The sequence below is a fragment of the Meles meles genome, chromosome 21, assembly GCF_922984935.1.
Source record: "Meles meles chromosome 21, mMelMel3.1 paternal haplotype, whole genome shotgun sequence".
In the NCBI taxonomy this organism is placed as follows: Eukaryota; Metazoa; Chordata; class Mammalia; order Carnivora; family Mustelidae; genus Meles; species Meles meles.
In genome coordinates, this window is record NC_060086.1 from 12,541,467 (window position 1) to 12,558,669 (window position 17,203).

Genomic DNA, 17,203 nt, shown 5'->3' on the forward strand with positions numbered 1-17,203 from the left:
AATATATCTTCCTACACCAATGTATATGATCTACCAGCCTTTTCATCCCGGTTACATAGCAAACGCACAGTCTGCTAAAGAAGATGGAGGCAGAGTGCGGAGCAACAAAAACGGGTGTCACGAATGATCCCAATACGTGAAAAATACCGCATTTCACCCCCGTGCGCAGGGCTGGCATTCGCACACAGGCTATTGGGCTGACCACTGGAAAGCAAAGGTCCTTACCTCCACACCGTATACTGTGAACCAGCAGCGGAGTGATGCTCCGTGAATAACATAAATCAACCTACACAAGATTTAATGTCATGCATTGTGAAAAGGAAGGCGTATCTGACATCATTATTGGGCTCTAAGGGTCCTTCTGTCAGTGATGTAACCATTTGAGGAAATATACACATTTAATTGTTTGAAGTTGGTTTGTAGTGCTCAAACTATTTACATCAAAATTTACAGAAAATAAGACCAACCTCTATCAGTACTTCTAAATCGGCGATTTACCTCAAGTCCTTCTCAACTGCATAATTCCTACAAAGGTATCTCTGTGTCTTCAGCTGTCCCTAACACAGCAGCCTAAACCAACTGGCTCCAAAGTAAATTTCGTCTACGACAGAAGTGGCAGTCCAGAGGCCGAGGAGCCATGCGGCTGGGCGGGTCAGGGCTCTGCCATCGTCCAGGTCCCAGGATCTCCCCGTCCTTCCGCTCTGCCATGCTCAGACTCTAATTCTGTGCTGAAGAGCACAGCCAGGCATTACAGGCAGCAAAGGCGACGGTCCACAATAGACGCTTCACCCTGCACGATTCTTTCCTGGAATCTCTGAGGGAACCTTTTTCAGAAATAACCTGTCAGATATCGCCTTTGTTTATCTGCACAGAGCTGGGTCCTGTGACCATTCTAAACCAATTGCTGGCAATGAGAAAGGGATTATCATTACTCGTTGAAACTTGTCAGGATTTCCCTCCATTCCACGAGGAGAAATGGAGTCCCAAATTCTGCTGGCAAACAGTAAGGAGTGACCAGGGTCACTCAGCATCGTCTGCCACAAACCCACAGGAAGAGTTCATTCAGAAGGAATAGAGCACAATATTTAAAAATACTATCCTATCAAATAAAAATACAGAAAATTCCTAAGTTACATAGTATGTATGTTCTCCACACTTATGTAAGCATCCAAATAAAACAGATGGAAAAAAACTGATACAAATGGAAATATCTTAAGCACTTAAATACTTTAAGCAAATGTAACTATAGAGAACAGTGAGTACTACAGGTGCTTCGTACTACTGGAAATGTCTGGCATTAACAACTTGGAAGTTATGTATGCACTTCTCTATTGTATGTGTGAATTTCCAACTCTGGGTGACTCAGATACAGCTGAACACGTTATAAAAACACTGGCTTCTTTACAGAAGACTTTGTTCGTTAACAGCGATCAAAGACATTTAAAAATGCCAGGCAAGAGTACGAGAAACAGTGTACTTGAGACTATCAGATGTCAGCATGGTGACCGTTTCAGGGGACTGGGATACAAACATGGTGGAGCTTAAAATGGATAACCTTACTGCATCTCCTGAATTATTCTAATAAGGATAGAGTGGCTTTCCAAACATGATTCAAACCGAACATACACTTCCTGTAATGCAGCACCCTAAAAAGCAAGCACACAGACCGAAAACCGCTCAGAAACGTAAGCCCTACATGCCCAGGAGCCGCTCCCGTGTGAGTGTGAGGTTGCTACGCTGTGGTCTGGATCACTGTCGCTGCTTTCACAGCTTCTATTTACACAAGTATCTTCATCGTCTATATTTTTGTTTTCAAGAAGCTTGATACTACATCAGAAACGTAACATTTAATACGGATAATTTCCAAAGGAGTAGGTTTCCCACCTTCTTTAAAACGGAGAGATTTTTCCCTTGGTATGTATTCCCTGATGTGTAAAACAGTTTGAGTCCACGGTGAAATGCATACACGTTCTGAATGCTTACGAACGTTGACCCCTGTAGAGTCTGGAATCCGACAGGTGCTGTGGTCTTGTTACAGTTGTGGTTCCTACCCTGTGAACTTTCAGGCCTCGAGTCTGACTAACACAAAGCCTTGTGCACACACCCGTGTGAGCTCTGACGTACGTCAGCAGGCATCTCCCACTCACCACACTGAAAGGTTCTCCGACTTCAGAGAAGCCTCCCCACGTCCAGTACATTCACATTCCCTCTCCTGTGAATCCTCTGATGGCTATTGAAGGCTGATTTGTGGTAGAATTTCTTCCCACACTCGTTACATTCGTAGGGCTTCTCTCCAGAATGAGTCCTGTAGTGTACAGTGAGGTAGGACATTCGAGAGAAGGCTTTTCCACATTCATTACATTCAAAGGGCTTCTCTCCCGAATGGATCCGGTGGTGGATGGTGAGATAGGACATCTGAGAGAAGAACTTTCCACACTCATAACACTCGTAGGCTTTCTCTCCTGTGTGTGTCCTCTGATGTCTATTAAGGGCTGAATTCTGGCAGAAGGTTTTCCCACACTCATTACATTCATAGGGCTTCTCTCCTGAATGAATTCGATGGTGTATGGTGAGGTATGACATCTGAGAGAAGAACTTTCCACATATGTAACATTCGTAGGGCTTCTCTCCTTTATGTATCCTCCGATGTCGGCAAAGGGCTGAGTTCTGGTAAAAGGTCTTCCCGCACTCGTTACATTCGTAGGGTTTCACTCCTGAATGGGTTCTGTGGTGTATAGTGAGGTACGACAGCTGAGAGAAGAGTTTTCCACACTCGGTACATTCGTATGGTTTCTCTCCGGTGTGCACGCGCTGATGTCTCATGAGGGCCGAGTTCAGGTAGAAGGTTTTCCCACACTCGTTACATTCATAGGGCTTCTCTCCCGAATGAGTCCTGTAGTGTACAGTGAGATAGGACAACCGCGAAAAGAATTTCCCGCACTCGTTACATTCGTAGGGCTTCTCCCCAGTGTGGGTCCTCTGATGTGTGGTGAGCGTAGACTTGCGACAGAAGCACTTCCCACACTCATTACACTTGTAGAGTTTCACGCCCGTGTGGATTTTCTGATGGTCGTTAAGTGCGGACTTCTGGGAGAAGGTTTTTCCACAGTCATGACAAACATAGGGTCTCTCTCCTGAATGTGTTCTCTGGTGTTGTGTGAGGTGTGTCTTCTGGCAGAAGGATTTTCCACAGTAACTACATTCATAGGGCTTCTCTCCTGAGTGAGTTCTCTGATGTTGAATGAGGTGTAACTTCTGGTAGAAGGTTTTCCCGCATTCGTTACATTCGTAGGGCTTCTCCCCGGTGTGAGTGCGTTGATGGACAGTGAGGGTCCCCTTCTGGCAGAAGGATTTCCCACACTGATTACATTCATAAGGTTTTTCTCCTGTGTGAGTCCTCTGATGGATGATGAACTTTGACTTCTTGCAGAAGGATTTCCCACACGCGCTGCATTCATAGGGCTTCAGCTCCATGTGAGACCTCTCGTGTACGCGGAGGTTGGACATTTGCAGAAAGGCTATTTCAGATTCATTCCACTTATAGGGCTTCTCCTCCATGTGATCAACAAAAACTGTATCCTTCTGAAAGGCTTTCTGGCATTCAATATATTCAAAGGGTTTCTCCAAAATATTAATGTTATGATAAATACTTTCTTCATTTAGACTATAAGCATCCCCATTTTGATTAAATTCATAAGATTCATCTCCTGGATGAGTTTTCTCGAGTTTCATCTGGGGAAGTGGTTTCCCACACGCACTACATTCATCAGGCTTCATTCTTGCATAGCTGCCATCACTACTAATATATTCTGAAATAGATTTCAAACTCTTTTCACACGAGTCACATTTATAGGACATTTTTCTTGAAGGAATGGGATTCGTTTCCACATGAAAAGTCTTACCAAGAACATTACCTCTCTCTTCAATCAGGGCTTTGATGTTGTTGGATACGGCTTGCCTTGAATATTTGCCTTCATTTTCCTGGACTCTCTCTCCCAGAACGTCAGCTTTCCAGACTTCCTCTAAAAAAAGGCAAAATGAACAAAATTTTGTATCTCTTCCCATGTAAGATCCCATGCAAGCGTTTCATTGTAGCACAGAGGCTAGCTGCATGGACGGATGAAAATAATTCCCAGTGTCCTTCTTGCGCCTACAGTTATGGTTTGAAATAAACACACACAAGCATGCGCACATACACACACACACACTGACACACCTCTGAGGTGAGGAAAGGGGAAAAACACAAGCACCTTTGATCTTTGCTACTTTATAAGATTTTGTTCCAACTGGGCATAGATGGTAAGATATAAAAACAGAGAAATGATGGGAAGACAAAGGACGGTGGAGGAACAGATGGGCAGCTGATAGGCAGATATGGAAGGACTCACACCAGATGGGGTGAATGAAGGGCCCCAAGGAGCACAGCCTAGCGAGGAGGGTGGACAGGCACCCCGGAGGCATCAGGCGCGGGGGAGGGGACCGGCACTTTGCACCACGCCACTGCACAGCAAGCGGGAGAGATGGATGGTCTCAGGCACCATCACCTTTCACTGAGATTCTTGTGGCAGCATTCTCACTGGCCCAGATCCTTCTAAACCATTCTGCCCAGATTCTGCACAGCAGGGCCAAATCCGCTTGCACCCAAACCTCCTTCTGTTTAGAGGAGCACCTGTGAGGCCAGGGCTCTCACTCCCTGTGGTTCTGTGTCATGTGGAATGAGAGCCCCAGGAGCTCATGTCCAACATGAAGGATAAAACAGACCAGAGCGTGCCAGCCCTTCTGAAGTGTAAGATGTCATAAACCCTCTGTGATGTTAGGATTTAACCTGCACTCAGTCAGACCACGGAACTCTGTTTCCATTTGGATAATACAACATGCACTCTGGCTGGGTGACCTGGGGGAGTCCTTCATGTCGCCGTTAGCTCAGGATGACCCATAGGTGATGTGGAGACAATGGCACCTACGTTCTAGGGTCTTTGTAGGTGACATAAATTCATAAAGGGCTCAGACCAGCATCTGGCATAAAACACATGTAACGCAGTAACTAGTTTTCCCATTTTCAGTCTCCTGGCGATTTCCTTAAAGGAGTCTTGCCTCTGACATAGCACGGTCACTGCGTTCTGAGAACAGACTTCACCACTCCTGAGTTTCACCTGGTTTCACTTTCATTTACAAACCCTAAAAATCAGATTTCCCAAGCCGCTCCTTTTTTACTTCTCTTACAAGTTTTTAGATGAACCAGACGACTGCAGCTGCTGTCATCCACATCAAATGAAACGATCCTGACCCTGTCCTCCCCAAACCATAGCTTCCCTCAGTCTGTGCCAAGACAGGACAGATAAAACATCTGACAAAGAATACTTTTCACCTGGATTCACAGTATGATTCCAAACTGGGATTATACTGGTCTGCAAATAATTTCTGCTCCAGGAAAACCAAGTTATTTGTTGGGCAACGTGTGTCATGTGATACACTCAAGGGGGGCTGGGCGTGGAGGAGGGGACCAGCACTCAGTGCCACCCCACTTCGCAGCAAGTTGGGAGACACGGATTCCTGTGTCAGGCACCAGGGGCTGCTTCTGAGATCGCTGGGGTGCCAACAACGCCCAGCTCACGTTCAAACCCAAGTCTCTGCTCTTACCATTTTATACAGTTCACCTGACCTCCAGCCCCGACCTACTCAAAACCTCTCAGGGAGGCAAAAAGTGCTTAAATCCTTTCTCACTTCAATCAGCTCCATCTCCCCTGAAAGCTGAAAATAATTACCGCCCCCACTGCCAACAATGATTTTAGCACACCGGTTCAGCCATGCACTGGACCATCAACGGTCCACGTGAACGTGGAGTTTTAAATTACACCATGCAATACTCTTCTTAAACAAATCCTGTCTTTTAGAAAGTACGACTCTATTCCCTATTTCCTTTGAGTCCCTGAACAGGAATCAGAGATTTGCTCTTAATCTGAATCCTGTGGGTATGTTTCAGGTACCTGCGATATAAATGGGGATGTGACCCAGGCCATGCGTATTCAGAACTGCTTATAAGTTATTTCTCAATAGATGGACAAGAAAGTTCTGTCACCTACCTGGCTGCTCAGATACTCGAGTGCACACTGCATGGTACATACCAAGGCAAGGGAGAACACGTTACACACTGATCTAGGGAAGAAAGAAGCTCAAGGGCACCTGGGTGGCTCAGTGGGTTAAGCCTCTGCCTTTGGCTCAGGTCACAATCTCAGGGTCCTGGGATTGAGCCCAACATTGGGTTCTCTGCTCAGCGAGGAGCCTGCTTCTCCCTCTCCCTCTGCCCCTCCCCACTGCTCATGTGCTCTCTCTCTCAAATAAATAAATAAAGTCTTAAAAGAAAGAGAAAAGCACAAACAAAATATACATCCTACCAAATAACAGATTAGTTGATCAAACCTAACTTTTTTCAAGGTATGGCCACGAGGCAGAGTCCACTCTGAGAGAAGGAGCAGACTGAGATAATGGTAAGAGCCAGAAGGAAAAACGTCAAGAAGGGTGGGAAAACTGAGCCCGGACTGGAAGAACGTGTCATCGGACAAACAGAGCAGGCCCCTCTGAGGTGAAGCGACAGGGACAATAACCACACTAATAGAAGACACTTAGGCGCGAGGACCCTGTGGAGTGTAGCAAGGGTTGTGGGGAAGCACAGAACATTCATTTTCCAGGAAGCACAGGGAAGAGGAGGAAATCGGGTAGCAGCAGGGGCTCACCAAAGGCTCCTCCTGGGCGACCAGTGATAAGATCGACTGGAAATGTCGAGGAACCCGTCTTGCAGGTGCAAGGGGGTGTGGGACGGCTACCACAGGAAAGGCTGGACAGGAGGACAGGGATGGTAAAGCATAAACAAACAGGCAAACAACAGCCCCAAGGACAGAGGCAGGAGCAGCCCTGTGAGGAACTCAGGAACCGGAACGCACCACAGGTGGAAGCAGACCCGCTGGGGACATCTTCTGAGGGGGGAAGGAACGGAACTCACTCCCGTACACCACACGCACTGAGCGCCTGACGGAACAGGACGCTGGTCAAGCACTGGGACAGAACAGGGAGTGAGAGACAAGACGGACACAAGTGTCTGGGGGCGGGCAGGAGACCCAGACACTGCTGTCACCAGACGTAAGAAGCGCCGGATGGCGGGAAGCATGAGCAGCACACACGCCACAGGTGAACCGAACGCACCAGCTCAGGCACGGGTGAGGGTTTGGAATCTGACCTCAGAGAAGGGGAGGTGAAACTGGGGTCAGAAACCAGTCTGAGCCATTTCACAGAAAAGAGGAAGAAGAAAGGAAGGTGGCAAGAACCGAAGAGTCACATCAGTTACTTTTCGACAACAGGCTTATGAAGGCCTAAGAATGAAAGAACCCATGATAATAGGGTGGCTGGAAACGCCCTGGGAGCGAGCATGACGCCACAGCTGGGGAAGAAGGAAGTGACTGGGCAGGGGCTCTGGGTAAGAGGCAAGCATGGCAACGTTCTGCAAACACAGGTTCTCGTGGGGGAAGGAAGAAGGCGCTGGGAGAGGGACTCGGGTAGCTGGAACACACAGGTGACTGTAGTCACGTCTACAGGTTCGGGACCATTAACAATTACCGGGAAAAACACTTCCAAGTTACCAGTCTCCGCACTGCCTGCACTAACACACCTGGGTAACTCTGTGGTAGGAATTCTCCTTCTACTATCCATGGCTCTTCTCCTTGCTCCAACTTGATGATAACTTCCGGTTTGATAATGTGACAGCCTGTTAACAGAAATGAAAGAGAACTTGAGGCTGACTGCTGGGCTGCTGGGTCTCTGTCGTCCGAGGACAGCGCTGCCTCACAACCAGCACCACAATTAGAACCTTTCACTGAGGAGGTGAAGACCAAAATGCCCTGCCTGCTGCCCAAAACAGACCACTCACGTCTGTCCCGTCAAACTCCAAGTTAGAGTTGGTGACATTTGAGGGAAATCCCATGTATTTTAGCAATCGAGAAAGTGGGCTCTCCTCACCCACGGAGATGAGATGGCTGTAGTTCTCCAGCATCACATCCCGGTACGTGGTCTTCTGCTCGGGCTCCAGCTGCTGCCACTCCTCCTGGGTGAAGTCCACGGCCACGTCCCTGAATGACACTGGCCCCTGTAACAGCACCAGATCGGAACTGGATGAGGTGAAGGCGGACGAGGACAAGAGCTTACCAAGCTCACTGGTCAAGTTATCTATGAACACTGTATACCTTCCTTATTGTGGAAAGAAAATAAACATAGCAGAAATATGGCAGGATGACTTCATTTAGCATACACAAAAAAAGAAAATACCGTCTTGCACTATGAGCAAGGACAATCCTGGCTGCTGGGGACACAGACCAGCAGATGCAGCTGCCGCCCTGAGGAAAACAGCACCGAGGAGCACCCCCACCAACGCAAGATGCACTTCGCTCCTTTTCGCTTCCAGAACATTACCAATGTCGGTTTTCCTCTCACCTCTCCCACTGCTCCTTCTATCTCCTTTGCTGGCTCCCCTGTTCCCATGTCATCCTCAAGTTAGAGGGCCCGGGCTCTGTTTTTGGTCCCTTACTCTGCTGTCTGCACCCTGCTGTGATCCCACCGGACCACCTGGCTTTAATTCCCACCTACATGTCAGCATGTCCAAACCAGCCACCCCGACTTCTCTCCTGAACTCCAGACACGTCCCAGATCCAAACTCAACAGCCTGAAATTCCACCGCTATCTCTGTTCACACCTGTTCCTACTACAGCTAACAGAAGCAACACCGGCCACAACTGCCAACGCCACAAGCAAGTCCAGCAACTGACAGCCCAATCGTGTGCTCTACTGCAGGGTAAGCCTACCCGGGTCTGACACGGCTGCCACACGAATTGTCAGTAACGATGGGGTTTGGCCGTCCCTAATTCCCACTGGGGAACTCAGAACCCCCTTCCTCCCACCCACATTTCAGAAGAGCGGGGATAAGGTCTCAAAGAGGGGCACACAGCTCACAACAGACCCAGAGAATGCCCAAACCAGACTTTTAAACATATATCTTCTGAATCAACTGTCCTACTCAAATACACCAGTCATTAGAACTGTCCCACTGTATCGCGACCTCTAAAATAAAGGTAAGAGTGGTGCCTATCACATCACATAATACCAGCATCAAATGGGCTAATGCATGGAATGCACTTAGCCAAGTCCTTGGAACATAATACACACGTCTCAATGACACCTACATATTACTGATACCTGTCCCTTATCAACTCTTTCCAAATAAGGACAGAAAGTAGTAAGACAGAAGTTTAAGCAACTAAAGGTAATGCAGCTGTCAAGTTTATGCAATTACCAAGGAAGGACTGTAAGCGTGTCCCTGTGTTAAGAAAAAGGCCCCTCGAGGGAGAGGAAGCAAGGGGGCTGAAGTATCATCAGGTCCCAGTTCAGCTCGACAGTTATCAGACAATTCTGAACACCTACAAACTCAACAGTAGATATAACAGAAGAAGAGCTGCAATCCTAGGAACAGATAATCGACCACTTTCTGGAAGGCAGGACGTGCAGAAAAGTGAATCCAAAGCGATGGGGAGAAAGACCGCAGGGGGAGGGGTCAGCTCCCGGCAAGTGAGAGAGCAGCAGAGCACAAAATCGGAACTTTCAGAAGTCTGCTCCACTGAGGGATGTCACTCCAGAGGCTAAACGGGGGTGGAGCCCTTGTGGGGACAGTGTGGTCTCAGGACCCGCAGGGTCGCAGAAAGACCAGGGGTGTCTAAGTGTGGCAGAGCTCCCAGGTATCAGAGCGGGGAAGCCGCTGCAGAGACGGAGCTGAGCAGTGAGCTCTCAGTTGGGCTTAAACTGTGATCCAAGGCATAGTCGGACCACTATCCTTCGAGCAGGGACCCCACAAGTGGTAGATCTGGGAAGACATCCTCCTTCGTCCTCCGGAAGGAACGGCATGGGAGTGTGTAGGAGGAATCTGCTGGGTTTAGAGACTCCAAAGACCCTGTTTGGAGACAGAAATGCTCAAGACAGAAATGCTCAGTCATGGGCCAGGTGAGCTCAGAGTGGCCAGAGACCAGGGAGATGGGAGGGACTGACTGCTTTTCTCTGAGGAAGCACTGAGGAGTGGGGCTCCAAGCTCTCGGCAACTATGGGGCTGGAGATTGGGAGGCCACCATCTTCACTCCCGTCCTCCAAAGTGGTATGGAAAGTGTTCAGGGAACAAAGGCTACCGAGCAGATTATGAGCGCGGCCCCTGGAAGGGAGGTGCAATTCTGCCTCGGGCAAAGACATTTGAGAATCACGGCAACAGGCTCCACCCCCAGAAGATCAGCAAGGATATCCAGCCAAGACCAAGTTCACCAATCAAGAATTGAGGAACTGGGGGCACCTGAGCCTTCGGCTCAGGTCATGATCCCAGGATCCTGGGATTGAGCCCCACATGGGGCTCTCTGCTCAGCAGGAAGCCTACTCCCCCCCCCCCACCCGCCTCTGCCTGCTTGTGATATCTCTCTGTCAAATAAATAAATAAAATCTAAAAAAAAAAAAAAAGAAGAAGAAGAATTGAGGAACTGGGTGCCTGGGTTTCAGTGGATTAAAGTCTCTGGCTTTAGCTCAGGTCACTCAGGGTCCTGGGATCAAGCCCCGCGTCAGGCTCTCTGTTCAGCAGGGAGACTGCTTCCCTACACCCTGCCTGCCTCTCTGCCTACTTGTGATCTCTGTCAAATAAATAAACAGATCTTAAAAAGAAAAGAACGAACTGTGAAACTCCAAATCTAGGGGAAAGCAACACACAGAATTCATGGCTTTTTCCCCATGATCCTTTAGTCTTTCAAAGTTAAATTTTCTTAATTTTATTTTTTTCTTATTCTATTTTTAAAATTTTTCCGCCTATTTTAATGGTTTTTAACTATTTTATCTTATCAATACCTTTTGAGGAAATCTTTTCAAATTTTCATTGTGATGGTCATATTTTATTCCTTCATTGTATTTAACCTTATTTTTTGTATACATATAGGGGTTTTTTTTCTTTAAAATTTTGGGATACAATTTCTTCTAACAGATCAAAATATACTCTAAATCTAGCCTATGGCTTTGTTCTAGACTCCAGCCTGATCACATTCTTTCCTCTTTTTTCAACTATATTTTTATCAATTCCTTTTTAGGAATCTTTTTAAATTTTCATCTTTACAGGGATATTCCATCCCTTCATCGTGACTTTCTTAAAATTTTGGGAGGTACTTTCTTCTAAGAGATGAGAATATACCCCAAATCAAGTGTGTGGCTCTGTTCAATTCACAAGTCATATATATATATATATATATATATATATATATTCATTCTTCATTTTTAATTTCTTTATTTTGTACCCCTTTCTTCTCCCTCCAGTTTTAGGTCTTTTCTGATTTGGTTAGCATATATTTTTCTGGGGTTGTTCCCACCCTTTTAGTATTTTGTTGTCTCATTCATCTATTCTTATCTGGATAAAATGACAAGGTGGGAAAAACTCACCACAAAAAAAAGAACAAGAGGCACTACCAATCGCTAGGGACCTAATCAATAAGGACATTAGTAATACGTCAGAACTAGAGTTCAGAATGACGATTATCAAGGTGCTAGCTGGGCTTGAAAAAAGCATGGAAGATATTAGAGAATCCGTTTCTGGAGAAATAAAAGAACTAAAATCTAACAAAGTTGACATTAAAAAAAGCTATTAATGAGGTGCAATAAAAAATAGAGGCTCTTGGGGTGCCTGGGTGGCTCAGTCGTTAGGCGTCTGCCTTCAGCTTGGGTCATAATCCCGGTATCCTGGGCTCAAGCCCTGTGCTGGACTCCCAGCTCAGAGGAAGGCCTGCTTCTCCCTTTGCCTTATCCCCTACTTGCATTCCCTCTCTCACTGTCTGTCAAATAAATAAACAAAAACGTCTTTTAAAAAAAAGAGAAGCTCTTACTTCTAGGATAAATGAGGCAGAAGACAGAATTAGTGATATAGAAGACCAAATGATGGAGAATATAGAAACTGAGAAAAAGAGAGACAAACAACTACTGGACCACAAGGGGAGAATTCAAGAGATAACTGATACCATAAGATGAAACAGTATTAGAGTAATTGGGATCCCAGAAGAAAAAGAAAGAGAGGAGAAGAAGGTATGTTGGAGCAAATTATAGTAGAGAATTTCCCTAATAAGGCGAAGGGAACAAGCATCCAAATCCAGGAGGCACAGAGAATACTCCTCAAAATCAATAAAAACAGGTCCACACCCCATCATCTAATAGTAAAAATTTACAAGTCTCAGTGACAAAGAGAAAATCCTGAAAGCAGCCCGGGACAAGAGGTTTGTTACATATAATGGTAGAAGTATTAGACTGGCAGCAGACCTATCCACAGAGACCTGGCAGGCCAGAAAGGGCTAGCATGATATAGTCAGTGCACTAAATGAGAAAAACATGCAACCGAGAATACTATAACCAGCGAGGCTGTCACTGAAAATAGAAGAAGATATAAAAAGCTCCCAGGACAAACAAAAACTAAATGAATTTGCAAACACCAAACCAGCCCTACAGGAAATATTGAAAGGGGTTCTCTAAGCAAAGAGAGAGCCTAAAAGTCACATAGAACAGAAGGGAACAGAGACAATATACAGTAACAGTCACCTTACAGGCCATTCAATGGCACTAAATTCATATCTTTCAATAGTAAAGAATGTAAATTAATGTAAATGGGCTAAAGCTCCCAATCAAAAGACACAGGGTCTCAGAATGGTTAAAAAAAATTACGACCCACTGATATGGCTGTCTACAAGAAACTCATTTTAAACCCAAAGACACTTCCAGATTTAAAGTGAGGGGGTAGAGAACAATTTACCATGCTAAAAAGAAAGCTGGAGTGGCAATCCTTATATCAGATAAATTAGATTTTAAGCCAAAGACTACAGTAAGAAATGAGGAAGGACACTATATCATACTTAAAGGGTGTGTCCAACAAGAAGATCTAAAAATTTTAGATATCTATGCCCTGAACATGGGAGCAGCCAATTATATAAACCAATTAATAACAAAATCAAAGAAACACATTGACAATAATAAAATAATAGTAAGGGACTTTAACACCCCTCTCACTGAAACAGACAGATCATCTAAGCAAAAGATCAACAAGGAAATAAAGGCTTTAAATGACACATTTGACCAGAGGGACATCACACATATATTCAGAACATTCCATCTCAGAGCAACAGAATATACATTCTTCTCTACTGCACGTGGAACATTCTCCAGAATAGATCACATCCTGGGTAACAAATCAGGTCTCAACTGGTACCAAAAGCTTGGGATCATTCCCTGAGTATTTTCAGACCACAATGCTCTGAAACTAGAACTCAATCAGAAGCAGCAAGTTGTAAAGAATTCAAATAAATGGAGGCTAAGGAGCATCCTACTAAAGAGTGAATGGGTCAACCAGGAAATCAAAGAATTTTAAAAATTCAAGGAAACAAATGAAAATGAAACACAACTGTTCAAAATCTTTGGGACACAGCAAAGGCGGTACTAGAGGAAAGTGTATATCAATATAAGCCTTTCTCAAGAAACAAGAAAGGTCTCAAGTACATAACCTAACCCTACACCTAAAGGAGCGAGAGAAAGAAGGGTAAAGAAAGCCTAAACCCAGCAGGAGAAGAGAAATTACAACAAAGATCAGAGACATAGAAACCAAAAGAACAGTGTAACAAATCAACGAAAGTAGGAGCTGGTTCTTTGAAAGAATTAATGACTGATAACCCCCTGGCCAGACCTATCAAAAAGAAGAGAAAGGACTCAAATTAATAAAATCATGAATGAAAGAGCAGAGATCACAACCAACACCACAGAAATGCTAACAAGTATAAGAACATATTATGAACAACTATATGCCAGCTAATTTGACAATCTGGAAGAAATGGATGCATTCCTAGAGGCATATAAACTACCAAAACTGAACCAGGAAGAAATAGAGAACCTGAACAGACCCATAACCAGCAAGGAAATTGAAGCAAGGATCAAAGGAAACCAAAGTTGGTGGCATCACCAATTCTAGACTTTAAGCTATATTACAAAGCTGTAATCATCAAGACAGCATGGTACTGGCACAAAAACAGACACATAGATCAATGGAACAGAATAGAGAGCCCAGAAATGGACCCTCAACTCTATGGTCAGCTGATCTTCGACAAAGCAGGAAAGAATGTCCAGTGGAAAAAAGACAGTCTCTTCAACAAATGGTGTTGGGAAAATTGGACAGCCACATGCGGAAGAATGAAACTGGACTATTTCCTTACACCACACACAAAAATAGACTGAAAATGGATGAAAGACCTCAATGTGAGGCAGGAATCCATCAAAATCCTTGAGGAGAACACAGGCAGCAACCTCTTTGACCTTAGCTTCAGCAACTTCTTCCTAGAAACGTCGCCAAAGGCAAGGGAAGCAAGGGCAAAAATGAACTACTGGGACTTCATCAAGATAAAAAGCTTCTGCACAGCAAAGGAAACAGTCAACAAAACCAAAGACAATCCACAGAATGGGAGAAGATATTTGCAAATGACATACCAGATAAAGGGCTAGTATCTAAAATCTGTAAAGAACTTATCCAACTCAACACCCACAGAACAAAAAAAATCCAATCAAGAAATGGGTAGAAGCCATTAACAGACATTTCAGCAAAGAAGACATCCAAATGGCCAACAGACACATGAAAAAGTGCTCAACATCACTTGGCATCAGGGAAATACAAATCAAAACCACTGTGAGACACCACCTCACATCAGTCAGAATGGCCAAAATGAAACAGTCAGGAAATGACAGGTGTTGGCGAGGATGCGGAGAAAGAGGAACCCTCTTATACTGTTGGTGGGAATGCAAGCTGGTGTAGCCACTCTGGAGAACAGTATGGAGGTTCCTCAAAAAGTTGAAAATAGAGCGGCCCTACGACCCAGCCATTGCACTACTGGATATTTACCCTAAGGATACAAATGTAGAGATCTGAAGGGGCACATATACCTGAATGTTTATAGCAGCAATGTCCACAATAGCCAAACTATGGAAAGAGCCCAGATGTCCATCAACAGATGGATAAAGAAGATGTGGAGTGTGTATACACACACACACACACACACACACACACGTGCCCACACAATGGAATACTATGCAGCCATCAAAAGAAACCAAATCTTGCATTTTGCAACGACATGGATGGAACTAGAGGGTATTATGCTGAGCAAAGTCAGTCAATCAGCGAAAGACAATTATCATATGATCTCTCTGATTTAAGGAATTTGAGAGGCAGGGTGGGGAGCTGTGAGGGTAGGGAAGGAAAAAGTGAACCAAGATGGGATTGGGCCGGAGACAAACCATAAAAGAGATTCTTAATCTCATGAAACAAACTGAGGGTTGCTGGGGGGTGTGGGGGTAGGGATAGCGTGGCTGGGTTATGGACATTGGGGAGGGTATGTGCTATGGAGAGTACTGTGAAATGTGTAAGCCTGATGATCCACAGACCTGTACCCCTGAGACAAATACTACACTATATGTTAATTAAAAGAAAAAAAAAAGAAAAAGGCCCCAGGGATTCTGACAAAACACAGAGTAAAGAGTGGTGTGGACAGCAGTGAAGGGAAAGGCTGTGTCATACTCAGGGGCCATGTGAGAAGAACACAAACTCCAGACATTGACCGAAAAGCTATGTTTTTTCATGTGGAACAATCAAAGAGTGCAGGATGCATCCCACTGGCAAGATTCTCCGAGATGCCTGGTCACCTGACCCTGTTATTCTCCCAAGCTCCAGGTATGGGGAAGTCTGGGGACCAGGCTTTGCTGGCCTGCTAAGGGTAAAGGTGCTGGGCTCAGAGCACTGAGAACTGTGCTCCGGAGCACAGAGTGGTGTTAAAAGTGGTTCCCACCCAATCCAGACCAGTGTGTGCAGAACTGCCCCGGCCCGGCCTGTGAGCAGACCAGCTAAGGGAGCAACAGCGAGCAGGTCTTCCAGAAGCTGTATCCATCCTTCACTCAGACATCTCCAGCCAAGACTGCAGCCACCCTGATGAAGACCGGCGCCCACAAGTTCACGTGTTAAAAGTCATTACCAAAACCAAGAGAGCAAGGGATGGAAACAGGAAGTAGTTAAGTTCTAAAGCGTAAGTAGAACAATGTACATCTTACTTTAACTTCTGGTTTTGCCGTCTGTAATTTCACAAAATGTGCAATTTGCAGGGATTTTTTTAATGCTTGCATTTTTGCCTTATTAAGAAAAAATACATATTAAGGAAAAAAATGATAGTTTTTGTTGTTTGTAATGCACATAAAGTACATGCTTACAATCAGCATTATTGTGAATGCTCCAAACTGATTCTCTCTTCTGATGGGTCTGAGTAGCTTGCCCAAGTTCATGATTACATGCAAAGAGAGGAGAAAACTGTACTGTTCTTTCTCTGACTTTAAGAAAGCAGCTTCAGAAGCTTTTGAAACTCGAAGAAAATGGGTTTCACAAAACCTCGTTAACAAATTAAGAAACTAGCCGGAACTGCAGATATTTAAGGATTTTAGGTGAGTTTCAAAAGGGAACAATCCTTGATGTGTTAAAGGAACACTCAGTACAATGTTCCAGAGACCGCTTCATAGTCAAGAACTCCGAGCCGACTACGCATCTGCACACAAGCCAGATCACTGGACGTGTGAGCGAGAATACTCTGAGAGCACCTCCCTCTGCGCCACTGTCTGAGGGCTTAGGATGCAGACCAAGCCATTCTCTTCCCAGCTGTTGCATCAAGGCAGTAAATGCTGAGAGGAGGCAAGGCCCTCGGAGGGGTATAGACAAAAAGCCATGTGCAAAGGGACTCTAACAAAGGGCTGTGTGTGCCACAGCCACCTCCGGGGTCCCAAACACACCCCACTGGGGCCCGAAGCCCACAGTCCAGGGGCCCCACTGAGCCAGAGTCCTCCGCAACATGCAGGAAAAAGCACATTCTCAGACATCCAAGGCCTCTAGAGCTGCGAAGTCAGAACACCACAATGGGGTCCCCCCAAGGAGAGCGACCATGGCCATCCTCCAGAGCCAGCAGAGGAAAACAGAACCACAGAAACGGAGAGGGAAGCCTGAGACCGTGAACTCCACCCACTCGCCCCTACCCGCGGCCCACGAGTGAGACTGTGGCTCCAGCGCTGGCTGAGGACTCCCACCCACACAATC

General features: G+C 45.6%; 1 protein-coding gene across 2 annotated transcripts in view; it reads right to left on the reverse strand.

Moving 5' to 3' along the window:
* Positions 1-344: 344 nt before the first annotated feature.
* Positions 345-17,203, reverse strand: part of ZNF12 (zinc finger protein 12) — a 32,087-nt gene continuing 15,228 nt past the window's right edge. For both annotated transcript variants that reach the window (XM_045992864.1, XM_045992865.1), the window contains 3 exons: positions 8,011-8,137; positions 7,664-7,759; positions 345-4,022 (listed from right to left, as the gene is read on the reverse strand). In XM_045992864.1, the coding sequence (XP_045848820.1) occupies positions 2,170-4,022; positions 7,664-7,759; positions 8,011-8,137 (2,076 nt within the window). In that variant the 3' untranslated portion in view covers positions 345-2,169. The remainder of the gene's footprint in view (positions 4,023-7,663; positions 7,760-8,010; positions 8,138-17,203) is intronic.